The sequence below is a fragment of the Acanthaster planci genome, linkage group LG17 (assembly GCF_054643075.1).
Source record: "Acanthaster planci isolate LZ-2023a linkage group LG17, COTS_SCS, whole genome shotgun sequence".
Taxonomy (NCBI): Eukaryota; Metazoa; Echinodermata; class Asteroidea; order Valvatida; family Acanthasteridae; genus Acanthaster; species Acanthaster planci.
This window is the reverse complement of record NC_141793.1, coordinates 6,490,809-6,509,422: the sequence shown is the minus strand read 5'-3', so window position 1 is coordinate 6,509,422 and position 18,614 is coordinate 6,490,809. Positions and strand designations below refer to the sequence as shown.

At 40.0% G+C, this 18,614-nt stretch overlaps 1 protein-coding gene across 2 annotated transcripts; it reads right to left on the bottom strand.

Annotated features, from left to right (window-relative positions):
- Positions 1-977: 977 nt before the first annotated feature.
- On the bottom strand, positions 978-17,286 carry LOC110989332 (2-amino-3-carboxymuconate-6-semialdehyde decarboxylase-like). Of its 2 annotated transcripts, none has more exons than XM_022253641.2 (9): positions 17,095-17,286; positions 13,403-13,689; positions 12,436-12,577; positions 11,395-11,597; positions 11,011-11,094; positions 8,348-8,537; positions 6,585-6,757; positions 4,819-4,917; positions 978-4,252 (listed from the first exon to the last, which is right to left on the bottom strand). In XM_022253641.2, the coding sequence occupies exons 2-9, from the start codon at positions 13,457-13,459 to the stop codon at positions 4,091-4,093; spliced, it is 1,110 nt and encodes a 369-aa protein (XP_022109333.2). In that variant the 5' UTR covers positions 13,460-13,689; positions 17,095-17,286; the 3' UTR covers positions 978-4,090. The 2 variants fall into 2 exon arrangements, with proteins under 2 accessions (XP_022109333.2, XP_087003791.1); XM_087147665.1 differs by having other exon boundaries at positions 17,104-17,286.
- Between the last annotated feature and the right edge of the window lie 1,328 nt (positions 17,287-18,614).

The window sequence follows — 18,614 nt, the reverse complement described above, 5'->3', positions numbered from 1 at the left end:
GAACCAAAGTAGACCAGAGATTACCATGGTAGATGCTCTTCTATGAGTTGCTCTTGCAGCCACTGATGAGTTTGCAAACAGGATGGATGCTCTAACCAGCAGCCCAGAAGGCTCATCTACATGTATCTGTTCATGATGTAATGATGATGAAAACTAGCCTCCAGAAGTAATCATTTGGGCATAATTTGTACAGGTAGAATAACAGCATGCTCTATGTACTGGTAAATGGGGAGGGGCATAAACGGTTGTAGAAATTCCCCAAATCTTTTCCACCCACTTGAAAAGTTTTGTCCCCATCTGCCCTTGGCTCCATGGATCACAAACCTGACAGATTGAAGGCGAAAGTAAGTTACATGTACTATTTCTTATCTAACATGTCTCTCACCGTGCTCGCTGATTGTTTAATTTCTATCAGAGAACAACAAAGTGGAAGGCATCAGCACAAACCTTGCAAGTACTGAGGCAATGAAAGTGTCAAAGGTTGAGTTATTTCTGGTGAAGTGTCATAGGTTGAGTTGTTCCTGGTGACACTGCTAACTGAGCCAAGCAAATGGAAATTATGCAAGACACACAAACCAATTTTCCTGACTTGCAGTGGTTGAGATATGACCTTGTCTACCTATGCAGCACACGTAGCCATGCACAATAGATCTGAAGTATCATCCACAATGTCAGGAAATGCAATACGGTCAAACCTCATTAATAGGAGCACTGTTTATACCAGATCCTGCTCATGACAAGGACATTTTTAGGCCCCAATTCTTTGTTTTTCTTCCAGATAATACAAGGTTGCTGTTATAACAAGGGAAATTGCCAAGTCCAAAGGACCTCTTGTTAACGAGGTTCGAATATACATCAAGAAAAATGTTTTTAACTGCTTTGCAGTGCACAAATAAGAGTAATCCATATGAACAGGAATCTCATCACGTTAAAATGTACCGTACATGTCTACAAAGTGATAACATTTGGGCAAAACATTTTCTGGAACTATCATTGTTTTATTTCCAGCAGCAGTAGCACAACATACATTATTTACAATAACAAATTCTGGATTTCAAGAACTGAAATAGAGTCTCTTCAGAGTTGTAATTGAGATCATTTAAGACCTTCACAAGACCAACACAAGACCTCTAGTCTGAATTCAAGTCACAAGCTATTCAAATGAACTGCAACAAATCCATTCCTTTGTTATTCACTGCTACTTGTGACTGGTCTTGTGCATGGTCTTGTGATGGTCTCGACTACAACACTAAGTCTCTTCCAACAAAAAATATTCCGTGTGACACAACTGTCACATTTCTGTCTTTCATGTGTTTAAAATGACAATTTTATTTATGATGTATTTCATTTCCAATAAATTACACTGTTGATGGGCTATAAATTATAAGCTTGTCAATACTACATGTACATGAAATGGTTCTTAGTAACTTCCACTTTCCAACAAAAAAAAATTTTTTTTTCATGAAGGTGAATACGTTGTGATTAATGCATATTCCCATAGTTGTACTTTGGAGGGGCAGAATTGTTAACCTTACAACAGTCAAGGCACCTTTCCATGTGCATGGCAACACTTGTGCCAAGCATTGCATATCCATCAAAATTGCTCCTTTGACAGCCAAACGCAACCCACAGTGTATGATGTTAATGGAGTCGATTTTTATGTCCATAAAAGTGAAACGCAACAAACACTCAAAACATATGTGGAAAGGTGCCTTCATACATGTACTAATTTTGTTGCAGCATAGAAGATCATTTTAAGTATCCCCATATTGGGAAGAAACACAGAGAAGTCATTGTCTATTGCATATCTGGTCAACAAACAGGAGGATCTGTTCCCTTTGATGTTCCTAAACTCCACCATTGCCAAGAGGAATTGGTGCCAGTGGATCAAGGCAACTGCAATACTACTTTTCATGGATGATGACATCAAAACTTAACATTCAAATCTGATTGAAAAAACAAACAAAATTAAAACAAAACAGAAAATGGTACATGTACATATCGATGTCTACCCCGTCATGGAAAATGCACTTCTGAAACGTCTCAAAATTCAGAACGCTTGGAACATTCTCACTGGAACAGCATGTTGCAACAGCCAAATGCTCAAGCATTCCATTAGGAACACACCGTTTCATTGAGACGGTCAAGTGGAACAGCCAAGAGCACTTCATTCCATGGGACTGTTCCCACAACCTGTAGCGATGCATTTGCTCACTGGAAATCTGTCAGTTACATGAATGTCCTTGCCAATAACAGTCCTTTGAGAGTAGGTTTTGCTTGTTTTTGGAGTGCTAATGGATAACACTTGTTTTATTTGATACAACCTGGGGAATAATTACAATAGAATTTACCGGTGACTGTTTATTTGGGTGGCAGTGTTAAAAATCCTGATAATGTAAGTTGTGAGATTTCAGAGACAATGTTGTCTGTTAATCACCACTTACAGGTCCTTGTCCGAGAACTATCTAAGACCTGAAATCTGTAACACTAAATCAGTACCTTGTTCAGCAAATTGTTATGGATATGAGGATAGAAATATTGAGGGTTCTGGGGGAAAAACAATGACTGGACAACCCACAACACAACAGCATTCCTGTTGCTAAAATTCCATCACTTACAACAAACTCATTTGTCTGATTTTATGAATTCCATGGAGTTCTATTTTTACAGCTGTGAAAAAAGGCTTTTAGTATAAAAGTAATATACCATTTATGATGTAACACCTGTCCAAAAGTCAACAAAACTTATTTGAAACATTGTGATGAGGCTGAATGTATATATCTGTGCTTTGTGCTACATGTACATGGGGGTTTATCCATTCCACTACATTAAAGTAGGCAAACGTATGCCCAACTGCTATTATCCAGAACACAGCACATTTCAAAGAAATGCCAGTGTTCTGAACAGGATCATTCCAGTGGACCATCAACATTCCCAAATTTTGAGACACTCCCTTTAACACGATCCAGAACATAGTGGTCATCTATAAACACACACAAAAACTTTACAATGTGCTTCGCACATGCTGCAATGCAAGTTCCATGATATATTTACATTTTTACAACAGAAAATACTGTTTTAAGAATACATCTTGTTCATCTGCCCCTGCATATACATCATCATGGCATCTTTTGGGGGATAGGTTGAGTCCCTCAATGTCAGAGTCAAGTCTTGACATCAAATGAGCAGCAACAAGACAAGAAGTGATTTAACTGGCCATAGACTGTTTGGAGGTCACACCTTTCTACTTAATTATGATGTACTAATCCGTACACCCTTGGCAAGTGCTTGGTATAAGTACAATCCTCAACACTTAATAGGAACAATGAGTAAAATAGTTTGCTCAGCATCTTGTTCAGGCTAAAGAGATGTCTCAATTTGGAATGCAAAGAATGATAACCCTCCTTTGGTTTTAGAGCACAAATATGCACAAGTGCCCACAGTCACTCTCTTGCATGTGTTTTCTATATGGAACACAACCATGCACAGGTTCAGTGTGTACACAGTAGATTGCCAGCACAAACTGACACAGGGTCTTTTGTGCAGTCCTCTTCACTGCATTTGGTTTACTGCACAATTATGCACTTGAAACAGTGAAGCACAGTTGTTGGGCAGCACAAAAGTGCAATCTGGTATTCCTGTGAGGGACAGTTGGTGCAGTGCACAACACAACACGGCTGTGCTTCTTTGAGGTGTTTACTAAGTGATCCAAAGAGTGACTTCAGCATAGGAAGGTTTGAGAAGTAATCTCTTTTTGAGACGTTTCATTACAGTATTCTGTCTACATGGGGTAGCTTTGTGAGAAATGACCACTTCAAAAGCACTGTTTTATTAAGGTGCATGTTTGTGTACAATTTAAATTGGTAGATTTAGGCCTTCAGATCCTGTGGATACAGGAAAATTGACTCATTGCTAATCATCATAAGTGACCATGGTCATTAGACTTTTAGTTTTTGAGACAATCATAACATCTTGATTACAGGAGAGGCAAACATCGCGTAGGAAACAATGCCATCTTTTTCCCTTGTTATCTTTACGTACTGTCAGCTTCCTTCTGCCTTGAGTCTTTCCCCGTCTTTGAGATCCCTTTTCAGATATCCAGTTTCTGTTTCTTTGGAGGGGGTTCCATCTCCATTGGTAAGGTTGAGCAGTTGTTACTGGTGTTTGAGGCTGATGCCACAGGGTCAGTGGACTCGTACTGTGACCTCTCTAGGCCTAGGAACTCCAGTGCATTCCCAGCCAGTAAAGCATCCTGTCATATACCAGTAACAAAAGCATGAATGTCACATCTGGCTCAACTGTTGGGTGATGATGAGAATTCACTTGATTTACTTTACTGGCATACACACATTTATACAAACTACAGGCAAACAATCCCTTTGGAACTGGAGACTTCACTTCTAATTGCCCGTACTTCGTTTACTGAGGATGCAATATGCACGAATATGCAATTCTGTGAGTAGTAGCAACGTTGCTTTGAACCCTTTAAAAATCTGTGATATCTGTACTTTGTTGAAGAGATGATAAGTTTAAAACCCACCCCTTCCGTATCCCCAACACTTCTCATCATGTAATACTGTGATACATTTTGCATCATGATTTTCTTTGGTTCAAATATCTAGTTGCAGAGTCTTAAAAAGAAGGGAACTGCATTTCACTACATTTAAACCTAAGTTATATCATCAACAAACAAGATAAAGAATTGTAACTGCTTTCTGGGAGGTACCATATCTGCAGGTATTGTCTTCTGACTTTTACTTGAATATGTGCTTGTGTCATACTGTGTCACATTTACCTCACAAGAGAATGGTTTCTCACCTTGAGGTCTGGAGTGAACTCCTGGACAGATTCAATGAGTTTTCCTGGATGATGCTCACCAAGGGGGAATGGGTAGTCACTGCCAAGCATTACATGGTCCTGAAAATCAAATACAGAGACACCCATATGCATGAGAAGAAGCTGGGACAAGATAGAGTTCCAGCACCAAACTTCAGACCGCATAGAATTACGGCGTGTGGTCAGATATTGCCCTCTTTTTTCCCCATTTGCTTGAAATGTGTTTGAATGTGGAAGTAAAGTCATTATTCTACCGACAGCCAGTCTTGCATGCATTTCCACACTGTCTTAAAGTGTGTGGAATGAAATACAGTAAACTCTCAATAACTAAAACTGCAGGGGAACGGATAAAAAATTGGAGTTATCCAGATTTTGAGCAAACAGAAGTTCCTGAGTCTTGTCCACACATACACCCGTAGTGCATAAGTAACCCTACTTGCTCCCATGATGGCTACGTGGTGGACGTTATTAGTGGTTCTTTCCTTATATCCAGGAATAAGATTATTCTAAAAATGGGCTTTTCTCAGGTAAGATTTCTGTTCTATTGATAAATAAAATAAACCCCCAAACTGTGTACTTTTTTGTGACATTTCTTTCATTTCATTTTTTTCTTTCAGCGCACACTGCAGTGCCATGCACACAGCTACATTTGGGCCGCGATAGCAATCAGGCTTGCTTAAAAGCTGGGATTTATTTAGGCTAGAGGTGATGGTTGCGACAGTCAATTACAATGGCAGCAAGCATGCGTGTGTCCTCATGCAGAAAAGACAAAGTGTGCTTTGCAGAATGTTTCTTTTTTTACTAATTGTCAGTGACTTCGTGGCGGATTTTTGGATTAGTCCTATGAAAACTTTTAGTTAAGCATATGTACTGGTGTGGGTACTTTGAGATACAGTGGTACTTTTGTACATAGAAGCCTATTCTTCAGGCTAGAATGAAGAATGTCTTCAAGATAAGTGGAGTTTTGAGTTAACTGACTTTGATATTGCAAGTGTACTGTATGTAATGTTTAGCTTTTTGGGTATGGCAGTACATGTTACAGGGCAAGGTAACAGTGTATTCCTGGTAAGTACTGCAATAGTGTCTTCTTGGTGACTACTTACTGTACCCTTTGAATCTGCAAGTGACAGCTTACATGTGTATGTGCCTTTGCCACAGCAGATCAGAACCTGATAACACAAAGTAAAACTGCGTGTTTTGTCCCCTGGTAGTAGCGTTTTGTCTTATTTCACACAGTTTTTAGATAGCTGTGAAGTGACAGAACACAAATACTGTCTGGCTGTAGGTGTTGCTGCATGATAACAGCTGCAGTGTCAAACAGGGCTTTAAACAATCTATATAAGCTTATACCTTTCAGGTCAGGTTACATACCGGTACATGTATCTGTGCATGCTATACCATTTTCTTCTATTTACAATATTTACAATGTTACCAAATTGACAAAATTACAATTTGAACTTAAGCCTGCAATGAACAGTGGATCACAACTTAAAAACACCCTCTACCTTATGTTGGTGGTTTCTCAGTCTTTGTTCAACAAATACCAGTCAAAAGGAAACAGCATCCAAGTGTGGCCAGTGAAAACACACAGCAATATTGCCAACCGCAAAAGTAACAGCTGCTACCACTCAGACAGTGCAAGGCAAAGGCAACCAAGATAGAAATTGACAAAATTTATGATGGAAAGAGCAAAACAGACAACTCAAACCAGATGTCATTCCCCATCCTCTCTTTACAATTCTGATTACCTTGCCCATTGTAGCGACAAGAAACTGGAGTGCCTTCTCATCATGAACCAGGGAGTCTGTGTAGATGCGACCGATGTATTTGCGTGGGTTGACGGTATTCTCAACGGCACAGAGATCTGGGCGGACGTTGAAGCCATGCTCAATGCGGCCAATGGTATATGGGAAAGCACCACCTACATGTACATGTAGGAAAAAAATAGCCACAGATAAAGTGTTTGGTATATTTTGAAAGGTTGACATCAGTCATACAGGTAGCAAGTTTTTGCATCAAGCAGGAAGAGACAATGGACTGGCACTGATACTGTACATCAACACGTACTCAACCATGTAACACACCTTTTATAAAGTGGCAGTAGCAAGCCTTGAACATTTAAGGCACTGAGTTGGTGTGCATTTTGTATACATGAAGTGATGCCATGAAGTCAATGTTGGAACAAATGTTAGTACCAATACCTGCTACAAAAGCCAAGACATCTACAGGTCCCGGTACACTGGTACATGAACTGACTTAAGTTAAGCATGTGGTTATTTTTTTGTCATCAGCTCTTACAAAGAAGTGAGATAATTATGGTTATAACAAAACAACATGCAACAACTTATAGCGGACACTGTCAGTATTCTCTGAGTTTTGACTTGGTGGGGAAATGATAAAATATTGACATGGGGTGGGAGGAAAAGCCTTAGCATGAAGTTCAGGACCCTTACAGACCTAAGGACCCCCCGCCCCCATTTTGGCACACAGATCTGGTATATTTCTGTGCATCTTGGGGAAGATCAACTTCTTCTCCATAACAATTTGAAGTAATTTTTTGACATCAATAAACTGCTTTTTTCATCAAGGTATTGAGTAAGATGAAATATTCCAGAATGTAAATGCAACATCCAAAATGTTTAACTTGGCAGCCAGATTTTAAACATGGTGGTTATTCATCCTTGAAGTAATGGTGGCTATTGTTTAAACATAGTGGAGGCAAGCAAACAATGTGAAACCAGCACTGCATCTGAATGGATGTGTACGGTGGGAAAGCAGTGTAAAGAATTTTCACTGAAATATTAACATGCTGAGTCAGACTTACAGTTATCTAAACCACTTCCTGCCGGGGACTCCGGATCTGGAAATGTATGCTTTATATGTGTGGCCGGGTCTCCAAACTCAGACAAAGGGAACAGGGCCTTGTAACAAAAGACCGTACTCGGAACAAAAGACCAGGCTGCTGGGCATTACCAACATTTTTTCACTCTCAAAAGTGGAGATAATCCTGCCTTGTTTTGAAACAGTATACCACAGTTTGGGGCATTGAGAGCTAGCGGATTACACTGGGGACAAGCGCTCCACCACCACAGGGATGAGCCACACAGCACCGCTGCATGCTAATCTGGCCCCTATTGAAAAGAGGTCAGCAGTGCACTGAGCCAGGTTCGTGACCAAAAGAATATTAAGTAACACCACAAAATCTGGCTCTTTTTACAAGGCTGCAGGCCTGGCTGAAATACTCAGGCGTCAATAGATTTTGTCTGTCTGGCTAGAGTGGACACCAGACATGCCTTCACGTGTTTGTAAGTGTCCAATAAATGAAGATAAGAATTTTTAAAGAATTTTGAAAACAGAAAGAAAATGATAAATATTCAGCCCAGCATCATCAACGTTGATAAATGCCCCAGCAGGAAGTGGTTAATACTTTCCTCTTAATTTCTAAATATCTTGCAGTACTCCCAAAGTAAATGCAGCATATTTAATAGCCCAATGTAAATGTTGCACCTACCTCCATGTGCAAAGCAGACTTTGAGCTTTGGGAAATGTTCCAAGACTCCTCCAAAGATCATAGAGCACATTGCTGTAGCTGTTTCTGCTGGCATACCGACTAGCCAAGGTAGCCAATACTTAGACATGCGACCACCAAGCTCCATGTCCCAAGGATGCACAAAAATTGCACAGTCATACTCCTCTGCAGCCTACACAAAACCACAAAGAGTGCATGTATGCCTATGACGGTCTGAAACTATGGGCTCAATACTTGAACAGGAGAGGGCACTTTCTTACCAAATAATAGCATTCTCTGGGGATGACATCCGGCAGGTGTGCTCTCTTTCACACAGACATGTACATATACCGGTACGTGTACCTATACATGTACATGTATGTTGTAATATCCACATCCATACACACGATCTGAACATGTATCACTCATGATGTCTTTGTGTGAGTACCCCACTGAAGTTGGTGTAGCCAAGATTATTTCGCAGTGATCAAGGGGAACCTAGAGCCTTTCATAACATGCACTAAAGTCAGCATACTGTACCATGCAGGGATGCCGGGGGTTGTAAGTCCACACCAAAAAATCATGAAATTGGGTAAGCATGTACAGGAAAATACGGGTAAAATAGGTGTGCACCAGATCTGACTAATATCAGTTGCACATAATGAGCACCTACAGGTTTCCTGGCCCCTTCTTTTCATGAACAGAAACTGTGCTGTTGAATGACTCAAGCTTTTATTTTGCTTGCAAAAGAGTAAACACGTGTGGCTTTGTTGTAAGCCTAGCGATGGCTTCCTGGCAAAAGGATGTATATGGTAGCACATTGCTTTCAATCGATATTATGTTATGTAACGTTAACACAAAACAAACATCCGATCGCTGTTTTTTATTCTAGCCAGTGAGAGGGAAACTCATTTTTCACTCTTTCAGTAATTAATTTTACATTTTCTGCACTTTCAACTTCCATTTTGACATACATTCAACCCCGTTATTACGAGGGCCGGCGGACTTTCACAATTCTGTCGTTATAGCCGGAGCGTCGTTAAAACCGGAGCGCAATTTTTCAAACTCATTTTGAACAAGTTTATAGCCACGTATATGTCTGTTGTAATCATGTACAGGTACAACGATACCGCACGCCAAACACATGAAAAGCCAATGTTATGTGTCTCTTATTGAAGCTAAATTTTTATCTAATGTTGATGAATAAAATGATATCAATAAAGTACATTTTAATGTCAAATATTTGACAACCTGGATCAGAAGAAGCCGAGAAGAACAGCCGAGTGAGAAGAAACATTCAAGTCCGTGCCAGTAAGTACATGTACGTCACACATCCTGAGTGTTCGTTTTGCTTTCGTCATGAATTGGCTAAAACCAGTCAAAAGAGGGCGTCACTATTACCAGTATGTCCGGAGTTTTCGTTGAGATGTAGATGAGATTATTTTTCTAGTGGAATTTTTCTTTTATACATGCAAATAATAGCTTCGGATTATGTTGATGCTTTTTGTAGGGCATATTTTCCTGCACCTGTTTTAAGGGGGATGCGTTTCACATTAGATTTGCATTTAACAAAATGGGAAAAGAGAGGGCGCAATGTCATTGATTAAAGATTGGTGAGATGAAACAATATTACGTTTAAGTTCTTACAAAGGTGCATTGATAAGGTCTTGACAGACTGGGAAAACGTATGATGCCCGAATCGGGACAAAAGATTTGTCGTTGACAGCTGCAGATAATACGGTTTGGAAAAAGTCGCTGTAAATGGGTTGAGAACAATACTTTTGCTGGCATGGGGTCGGCACAAATCGTCGTTGTAGGCGGAGTCTCGCAATATTCGTGCACGTAATAACCAAATATTTCTCCATAGCAATGAACACAAATTGTTCGGGACTGGGAGAATATGCTCCTTGCATCCGGGTTATCGTTATGACCGAGCTCGTTATAACGGGAGTCAACTGTATTAAGAAGTCAAACTTAATGCAATGTTCAACTGTGACACAAAACAATGCCCGCATTGTGTTATTCCATAATATGAGCATAATGCAGGCACATGCTAGCGAAACTACTTCAAGCACAAGCATATCTGGTTCCCTACTTCAGTTATCTACAGTGAAGATGAACTGCATGGGAACCAATGAAGTCAGCTCCTCACAAATTGGATTTCCACACACCAAACTACTCATACATGTACAGTGCCCCACAGTATGTGTAAATCAAACTCACTTTCATGTGTACCATAGCACATGGAAACTGGAAAGTGCTGTAAGTGCTAGATTCAGTATTAGAGTTCCTGTGTTCAAAATATTGATGTTCCAGTCCACAAATGCCGAAGGCAAGAGGTTTCCCCCAAAAAACATTAAAAATCTAGAATTCTTGCAATTGCCAGAGGTACGAGTACATGTATGGTCTTAAGCATGACCTTAAGGTAGCAATAGAGAAGTGCTCTTGGTTTATGTACAGTTATCATGATTTATCAGAAACCATGCAAGTATTTGATACCATACTACAGTGCTAGTGTTGGTTACACCCAGAATTTATTGTGTTTGATGGTCCCTGCAGTACTCCACTATAAATGCTGTTCCTTGCATTATTGCAACCTAAATTCACCGGACAACGATGAATACAAAAGAAAATAGGCTGTGTTTTTTTTAATGTTTGTTGCTTACTGCAAAGACTTGCTGTAATTCTGGTGCATCCAAATTCCAATCGTTGATATGGGAGCCAATCTGCACGCCAGGGAAGCCAAGCTCCTGCAAAGAAGATCAATAACTACATGTACCAATGACATCAATAATACCTTCACAGTTCCTAAATCTGTTAGCTTGAACTTGTTGTCATTGTGAAAGCAGCCTTTCTCCATAATCTGTTACTAAAATATTTACATGTGAGTATGTTAAAAATACTCTAAAGGTGGACAGACGTATAACCTACACATTGGAAATTAAATTCTTTTGAAAATGCAATTATTAAAATCAAAAAGATCTAGTGAAACAACAAGCTAAATGCTTAAGGAACCAGCTGTGGAGTGAACAAAGCACAAGACATGATACCTTCCGACATCTCCTTAACTCTTGGACAGCCAGTTCTGGTGCCTGCATGGGGAGAGTGCCTAGGCCCACAAAGCGCTTGGGGTATTTCTGGACAGTCTTGGCCAAGTCATCATTCAGAATGTGACAGAGATCCAGAGTGTCTTCAGGCTTAGCCCAGTAGCTGAACATCACCGGGACTGTGGACAGCGCCTGCACTGTTACACCTTCATGTAACGTTTAGAATTTTCACAAAGAAAGATTCAAATTCTTTCAGTAGTCATGGATTAGGTCAATGGGTATGATGGATGGTGGGGGCAGAGAACATAATGACATGAACATCTTTGAAAGGATTAACTTCACTGCCAGTCAGCAGAAAATGGATGGAGACAATCAGCTTTGTGGACATTGCTGGCAAAGAAGACAGAGGCTTGTGGGTGGTCATTTCAAAGGGTGCCCTGTGCCCCTGTCTCAACAGTAAATTCAAATGGAAACTGGTTGCATGTGCTCCATGCTATAAAAAAACCAACTTCATTTCACTTCATTTCCATTTACAGTAATATAAAGAGATAAAGATGGTACACATTAAGTTGATAGATGGAGACCCAAGAAGCATAGCTTATCAACTAGAGGCCCCACAGACACTTATAACAATAATACTACTGTATATAGAAACTACCAGTGCAGACAAACATATTACAAATTAACTAGAACTAAAGAAACTTGCATGCCTCTCAAGTAGAGCTACACGTACATGTACATCACTGTATGAAATGAAAAGTAAATCCTACAGTGCATGTACAAAAAGATGCTATTTGAAAATAAAAAACATTAACAATAAATAAATGGATAAAAAATAAATAAATAAATAACAATAAATTCCAAATACATGTATGTGGTAAGATGAACAGCTTTTAATTTCTTTGTTTTTAAGTCTGAGGAAAAATGTTTGAAAGAAATTAGTTTGTCTAAAAAGTTAGATCCATCACCTGACACTCATGGCTGAAATTAGCAATGGTGAAAGGAATTCAGCAACAATTCCCTTTTTTTGTGTACAGTTAGTACCTGTGGCATCCATTTCCCGTAATCTTTCTTCAGGCTTGTAACAGTTGTCCTCAATGATGCGGAACAGTTTACCATCTCTCATCATGCGTGACTTGCCCTCACAGTGAGGGTACATCTGGATCCAACCACCATAGCCATATCGCTGCCACAGAAAATGAGACCTTCTGTTAACAAGGTTTCATTGAAAGAGACAAATCTGACCACAGATTTTTTTTTAATTTTTGTAAGCAAGGTTACAGGCTTTTGAGAAAAATACATAAAATATCAAGGGGGAAGGGAAAAGGGACAGCCAGGGAATTACATCGAAAGCTCGGCAATCTCTGAAGAAGGTACTCAGTTACCAGAAGCTCGGCAGTCACATATTTCAGAGCACTGATTTTATATTATATTCTTGTCAATATTCTGATCACGGTGCTACGCAGCCCTTTTATGTTTCTCTGCACATACATGTACATGTATTTCAGCATTACTCAATCACAACTGTTTTGGAACTGTCATGACTGTTTGTCTAACTCTATGAACAAAATGCAAAAGAAACTACATCCATTCATGAAAATCCTCCAGTGTTTTCCACTGGAACCTTTTGAATCTGACCAAATCCAAACCTGTAAAGAAAACTGGACCATGGCATACAGTACCAAGTACAAGTAATAGTTGTAAGCTCAACACAACTGAATCCATTAGTTGTAGAAAGTTGTAAAGTTGTTGTGTTAGTTGTAAAGTAAGAATCATCAGCCATTCCAATTTTATAAGACTCCAAAGTGCTACAGTACAATTTGAATGCCATTGCAGTTGGTGAAGATACAATTTAGTTTTTGGGGTTTTTTTGGGGGGGGGGCGAGGAGGCGGAGCATTTTCTTAACATCTCAGGGCCTTGAAGTACATGTACTGTACATGTAGCTGAAGATTGCATGTACATGGCACAGCAGAAAACCTAGAATACTTCCGTTTCCCTGAAAGAACTCACCTCTTTAAGGTCTGGCCATCTCTCAGGAAGAATGTGATTATGGATATCAATTTTCATTCTCCAGTCAGCTATGGTGTGCCGAGTTACAAGTTCTGATGGGTGCAGCTACACCAAATTTGTTTGCCTATTTAATTACAGTAGAATGTGACTTGCTGTTGTCTTCCGGTATGCAGTACAGTCTGTTGTTGGTATTTTCTGCTTTTCAGGGTCTCAGAAAGTTTGAATTGATGTAACTGTGTACATTGTACTTTACTTTGGACACTCAAGTGTCTGCACATGCAGGGTTACTGTCAAGAAAAACAAAAGAAAAAGAATTCAAGTTCCCTGCACTGCAAAGAAAGTTCACTGCATTGCTAAGCCACAGTCTGATGTGTCTGTGGTACAATATCATTCTGGTACATGTATAGAAAAGAAATCTACTTAGGCAGACTTGATCTCCAAGAAATCTGAGAACAGATGGACCATAAACAGGATAGTACAGGTATGTGGGATATATGTGGACTGTGCAACAATTTGGTGCTTTATATACGTGTACACTGTAGATGTGTACCTGAAGTACTGTAATCTAAAAACGTATAAGAAGTTACAAAAATGTACCACACACCAACTACATGTACATTGTAAATGCTGTGGTGGGACAAAGTCAGTAATTCCAAATCCAACTGCCTGAATTTCAGAAAAATCAAACACGTCTGATCATCTGATTTCTGCAAAAACAATGCACAGGAAGCGCTGACATCAGCAAAAGTCCACACTTTCCTCATGTTTGTGTTCATGTAAAACTTGCAGCTAAACTTCTCTATTATGTAATCATTTGCAGACATTATTAAAGTGAACTTGTTCCAGGTGCAGTACATGTGTTTTTACATGTACATGTATTTTAATGAATATACATGTACATGTACCAATTTCTCCCACATGAGTTGAGACTGGGTTGAGCAAAAGGCAAAAGTGTCTTTTTCCCTTGCGACAGACTCTTCATTCTTTTTTTTCTGTCAGATTTTTGGTTTCACAACTCAGAAAATGAATAGTACAAGTCCACTGTCAAAACTAAATAAAAACAAAAACCAACTGGATTCAAGTTCCACTCCTAACTGCAACATGCATAGAATTGTACATGTACAGGTGTGCATTTGTGTAAAACACCATAAGTAGGCCAGGAAAGTGTGTGAAATATGCCCTCCAGCCTCTACGAGGTATGTACATGTACACTAATACATGTACAAAGTACATATACATAATGTACATGCGCCTTCACAAAACATTCCATTCGCCATTTTGAACAAACTATATTCATGAACAGTTGTACATACACTGACTCAAGACAACATATACCGGTACGAACAGGGGGCCAATGTCTGCTATACGCTACATGTACAAATGTACATGGAGCTGGCCACTTTTTGTAAGGTGCACAAATTTACCTTAAAGCACTGCCAAGCCTTGTTTTGGTTTGTGAAGACTACAAAAAGGTGACGAAAAACGTGCATTTTTTGTTGAAAATCCCCCAAAACATATAAGGAGTTGATGAAACATACATGTACATGTATATGAAATGGTGTTTACTTGGAAGCTTGGAATTTAAGGAAGAAAAGGAAGTTGTTTTTTGTCCAAAAACGATTTCAAACTGGTGCCGAACAGCCCTTTTGTATTAGGGTACTGTCACGCAGCTGTGCACATACTGTATGGTGTATGCATGTGCATCAGATTGACGCATGGTGAACGGGGAGTAAGATGCAAATAACAAGCGCATAAACCGCATGTGTTGTTTCAATGAAATGTTACCAAAAGACCCTGTCAAAAATGAACTGACTTAAAGGAACTTACGACATCTGACAGACTTGGTCCCCTATTTTATAGCTATTTATTGATGACAAAATATCATATCAAATCTATACTTCAGTGACCTTTCACACATCCCTAAACATTTCAAGCCCAACTCAAACGACCTGTTACTGTATACATGTACATGTATCCTATGTTTATTATTGATAAAGTTCTCCATAATAAAAGATATTGTTTACTTTACACTTCTTCTGTGACTTAACTACAGATCTTTGTCCAACTCTGCCATGCCTGGAAGTGGAACCGATGAGGAACAAGACTTCATGTGGTTCAAATACATTGATGAAAATAACATTTGTGTCCACCCCCAAAAAGAGATGGACTAATTACACCTAATTTCAACAACCAAAAAATTTGTAACTTCACTATACTTACAGCTATTGAGCTAAACTTTATACCATTTAATTTCTTTTAAAATTTTCTTTCCAATGGTACTAAATTTGTGGGGGTCAAACAAAAAGCTGAAAAGTGCCAGACTCCCTAACTCAGCCATGTCAGCAATGTTGGATTTATCAAAAAACCTCCATCCAGGTCCAGACTACATTTGCTAATTTGTCGTCGTTCACAGCTCTTCGGGTCAGTCATGTATGCTGCCGTTTTAGTTTACTTCGAGAACTTGAAGTCACTAACTGCGTGATACTCCATAGTATCATGGAGTTGACTTCGATACCCCGTAGTATCACGGAATTAATGACTTCGAGTTCTCAAAGTAGGACCCACTACCGTTTTACCCCTAAATTTTCCTCAAAAACCAAAAGCTTTGTTCCCTCTTTTTTTCTGATATGAAAGAGGATATCACCAACAACTTGTTTAGATAAAGAAAAAAAAGAAAAATTTATTCCCTTATTATGATTATTATAATTTCTAGGAAAAGGGTGCTGAAGGCATGAACGGTAATGAACACCATGTAATTGGCCTGAAGTCACATGGACAATGACGGAGTAGAATATGACCATCATTAGCCCCACTAGTGTGGCACGGACTCTCACTCCCGATCCATCCTTCGCCACACATCCGTATACGCAATTTCGTGTCGGCGTATTGAACATTTCGGCGCACCCACTTATCATCATGGGCGCAATTTCTTTTGCACATGAACATGATTCTTGACCTTTCCGCATTCTAAAAACCATTTATTGAATGATTTCACTCTTGTTATTGAGGTATTTTCCAGTCTTTTTGCCTTTATCCATTTAATCTAATGGGCTCGCTCTCACAGTCGCCATCTTTAAAATAAGGTCGTTGAAGATTACGTCACTTGACCCCTCATCGTCTCGACGGCTGTTCCATGTCAAGACATCTAAACTGCTGCCAAAGTTTTGTAAGAGCCCATTGGTACATATAGTATCTTATCGCTCAGTCCGTTTATAAGACCCCATTGGTACAAGTAGAATCTTATCGCTCAGTCCGTTTATTACATATGTCTTGACATGGAACAGCCGTCGAGACGACGACGGGTCAAGTGACGTATTGTTCAACGATCTTATTTTAAAGATGGCAACTGAGAGAGCGAGCCTGTTAGATTAAAGGCAAAAAGACTGGAAAATACCTCAATAACGCGAGTGAAATCATTCAATAAATGGTTTTTAGAAAGCAGAAAGGTCAAGGATCATGTCCGTGAGCAAAAGAAATTGCGCCCACGATGATAAGTGGGTGCGCCGAAATGTTCAATACGCCGACACGAAATTGTGTATACGGATGTGTAGCTAAGGATGGATCAGGAGTGAGGGTCCGTGCCACATCACACTAGTGGGGCTAGACCATCATCAGATCATCAAATGACCGAGTCTGAAAATGTGGCATTAACATGGCTTTAAAATGTTTAATAATATTACTATACTACTTACACATGTTACCATAGTTCTTCAGTCGATCAGCGTGGCAGTCGCTCGAGTTCTGGTAGGCTACATGCACATTAGTTCTACTTTCTATGTAGTAGAAAGCTGTACATGTACTATCTCTGTAATGTAATTAATGAACAATTGTGCATAATATCGATGGAGTTCGAGTACGTGTTGACGTTGCGTGACGTCATGAGTTCTTTTCTTGTCGATAAAATGGCGCCGGCGCGACATGACTAAGACTACGACCAGAGAAATATGAAAGGGCTGCATAGCACCGTGATCAGAAAAATTATCAACAAAAATATATACAGTCAGTGCTCTTAATTTATCTGATCTTATTGGCAATAAGATGAATTAAGAGCACTGACTGTATATGTTTTTGTCAATATGATGACTATATAAGACCACTGACCTTCAGGTTGCACCCTGTTCAAAACAGCTAGTGACTACGACTACGTCTAAGCGAACGTGTCATGCGTTTGTGGGGCAACCTCGTTTCCATGGGTACGATCTTGCCGCGCAATGTTGGTTCCCACCATGCCTTGCGCGATCTGAAGGAACGCGCACTCAGCCCATGGGGATCGAGGTTGGCATCGTATGTCGCCTCCATTTATAAACACGCGACTCGACGTACGTACGAACGCGTTACGGTTGCACTACACCAAATAGGCGCCCATAGAAAACAGTGCAACATCGGACCGAAATAGCGCCGCCTGTTGACTCTCGTGAAGCGGTTGGCCTCAGCGTTTTCACTGGAATTTCAGATTATGGCCAGAAGACCACTTTTAGTTTCAATTTCATGGGGGTTAGCCACGAAAATTATTTTACTCGCCTTTCAAGGAAGAAAGCCCCATTACAGCAGTAAAACTCAGCGCTCATTTCTGAATGTAGCCACCCGCCTCTATCCAAAACAGGCCCGCAATTTGGGGCTTTTTGTGAAAGAAATACCCCGAACTGGAAACTATCAGCCCCAAATTCAGGATTTTATTTCCATGATCCCTCCTGATTATGGTATGGCATGTCTTATTGTAAAAACACGGTGGGATCACAAAATATTTATGAGCTCGCGCGCAGAAATATGACCATTTGGTGGAATGCATCCTTTAGCGATCTAACCCCAGGTATTGTATGTTTTAAATATCCCACTGTCGGTGCGTTCGATTAGCTTCCCTGAATACACCAGTGTTACACCAAGGGATGCCTCGAAATGAGGCCAAGGTATTCTGGAAAAAAGGTTAAGCCCCCGCTACGTTCTACCACGTACGTCCGTGCTCGAACAGTCCATCCATGACGTCATTACAATCGGGCAGCCTCCACAGACCCGCTCGCCAGCCGGCCGGGGTAGTCAGGTGGCTGACACCAGGGCAGGCCGAACGACTAGATCACGTGATGGCTAAATGATGGCTCTGTGTAAGTTTTACTTACACGAGTAAACTAATCGAACGCACCCAATTTGGGCTATTTAAATTAGGCCTTCGATTAGCTTACACGTGTAAGTCAAACTTACACGAGAGCGTTCGTTT

Excerpts from the sequence above, each read along its gene's own strand:
- LOC110989332 (XM_022253641.2), bottom strand. The coding sequence starts at position 13,459 with ATGAAAATTGATATCCATAATCACATTCTTCCTGAGAGATGGCCAGAC. Across the intron at positions 11,598-12,435 it reads ACGGGAAATGGATGCCACAG|GTGTAACAGTGCAGGCGCTG; the intron begins GTACTAACTGTA and ends CGTTACATGAAG. Across the intron at positions 4,918-6,584 it reads TTGTCGCTACAATGGGCAAG|GACCATGTAATGCTTGGCAG; the intron begins GTAATCAGAATT and ends TTTGATTTTCAG.